The sequence below is a fragment of the Sinocyclocheilus grahami genome, unplaced genomic scaffold (assembly GCF_001515645.1).
Source record: "Sinocyclocheilus grahami isolate Dianchi unplaced genomic scaffold, SAMN03320097.WGS_v1.1 scaffold21685.1, whole genome shotgun sequence".
Taxonomy (NCBI): Eukaryota; Metazoa; Chordata; class Actinopteri; order Cypriniformes; family Cyprinidae; genus Sinocyclocheilus; species Sinocyclocheilus grahami.
The window spans coordinates 1-1767 of record NW_015518507.1 but is presented as its reverse complement, the minus strand read 5'-3'; the positions used below and the strand labels follow the sequence as shown (position 1 = coordinate 1767).

Sequence of the window (1767 nt, the reverse complement as noted above, 5' to 3'; positions counted from 1 at the left end):
ATACATACATACACACACACACACACATATACATACACACACACTTTATATTAGGCTAATACTATTGCATTTTAAACAAACAATAACCACCATATCACTAAATGTTGAGACAAATATGCGCAATAATTTTTGGGTAAACTAACTATCCATTTAAGAGCGAGTTCAAATATCGCCTGTTAACCAGACAACGGCTGTGTCAAACCCTAGTGTCCTTCCTACACGGACAACATATTAGGGTCACATAGGTGCGTTCGAACGTGCCTCTTTTGCACAATGGCAGACAGTTAAGTACACTTGGTTTTGAAACACGGCCACAAAAGGACATAAGCTAGCTCACTAACCGGCAGAGCTTTGTGTCAAAATGCGTAATTGTATAAGCCTATAATGCGTAATTGTATAAGCCTATAACACGTAAATGCGTTCCACTCAAAAAAATAAGCTTTTCCAGTACAGACGGTTTAACCGAGTTACAAAAAAACTCATGTTAAGTGGCTAACTAGCCGGCTAGCCGGTTAGCAAGGCCACTATAACAACGAACAAACTGTCAAACACCGCCAGACCGGCGCAGCTAAAGCTAGTTCTCATTCACACGGTGAAAAACAAAGATAAAACGCTGCTTTTGTCACTTTAGTGGCCAAATGAGGGCTTTTAGTGGCTTTTAGGTCGGAACGTGCGGTCCGTTCTAGAAACAACGGGTTTACGAGATATTTCTCTAGAGCGAACGGTTTCTCTAGCCGAGCTGCTGGAAGTCGGAGGGCCGCTGGTGGGGTCTCTTTCTCTGCGTACAGACCTTTATAAAGTTGCGCCACCGCCGTAGCGGAATTCTGGAAGAGGTGCCAGAGTTTCTCCTGGTTCTGCTCCACCTCCTCCTCGCTCGGCTCTTCCCTCTCGGCCTCCGCGAGGCACTGGCGCTCCCATTTGGAGAACCAGTGCTCGGGTCCGTGTTCGTGGATCTCCTCTTCGCTCTCCTCCTCCTCCTTCTTCTCCTCCATGATGAATACGGAGAAACTTCGGTGAACTTCTGCTCGTGATTTCTTGCTCTCGTGGGTTGACTCGCGTTCTTGAAACCACACACCGCCAGATAAACGTCGGTTAATATCCTTAGTTCTGGATCTGCGGGTTTGAATTAAAACGAAATGAAGTGAACTGTTTGGACGCCGAAATCTAATTACCCAAGACTGTCGCTGCCTACCCCGGTTAGAGGGTCGCTTTTGCCCTGCGCACTGCGCAGTTTCAGACATTTGGGAGGATCTGATTTAAAACACGCCCGTTTTGTTTTGCGCATGCCCGGATCAACGCTATTGCTCTCAGAAAAAGTCGCACACTAAATAAGTCTCCTAATATACTGTATGTCCTGCCGTGTACATTTACATGCTAAGGTTAGCCTTTTAACGTACACGTTTATATTTATTTTTGTAGCATTTGTATTTTTCCCTGTTGATGATTTTTTAAAAACCATATAATTCAATCTTCCTGCCGTGTTTTAAACCCAAACAAAAGAAAATGTTTGTAGTAGAGATGGGACGTTTGACACCGCGAGGCTCCGAAGCCTGTTTTGCTCTATTGAAGCAGACTGGTTCGAAAGACTGTCAACACCTGAAGCGAGGTGACTGATTTGAATCTTTGGCGCGGCTTCATTCATTGTCCCTCCCTGCTTCATAGTAACATAGTAACACGTTCATGTGTGGACAATGATTCTCAGAATGAAGACACAGCTGCTAATGCTGAGTAATTGCTTTTGTGTTGAAACTGGAATCAACGAGATGT

At 44.7% G+C, this 1767-nt stretch overlaps 1 protein-coding gene across 1 annotated transcript in view; it reads right to left on the bottom strand.

The window, feature by feature from the left end:
• The window catches only part of LOC107579916 (UPF0472 protein C16orf72 homolog), a gene marked incomplete at its 3' end in the record, with an annotated part of 2595 nt that extends 1006 nt beyond the window's left edge, over positions 1-1589 (bottom strand). The window contains exons 1-2 of the mRNA XM_016265698.1: positions 1193-1589; positions 791-1113 (exon numbers count right to left, since the gene is read on the bottom strand). Coding sequence (XP_016121184.1) covers positions 791-992 — 202 coding nt within the window. The remainder of the gene's footprint in view (positions 1-790; positions 1114-1192) is intronic.
• Between the last annotated feature and the right edge of the window lie 178 nt (positions 1590-1767).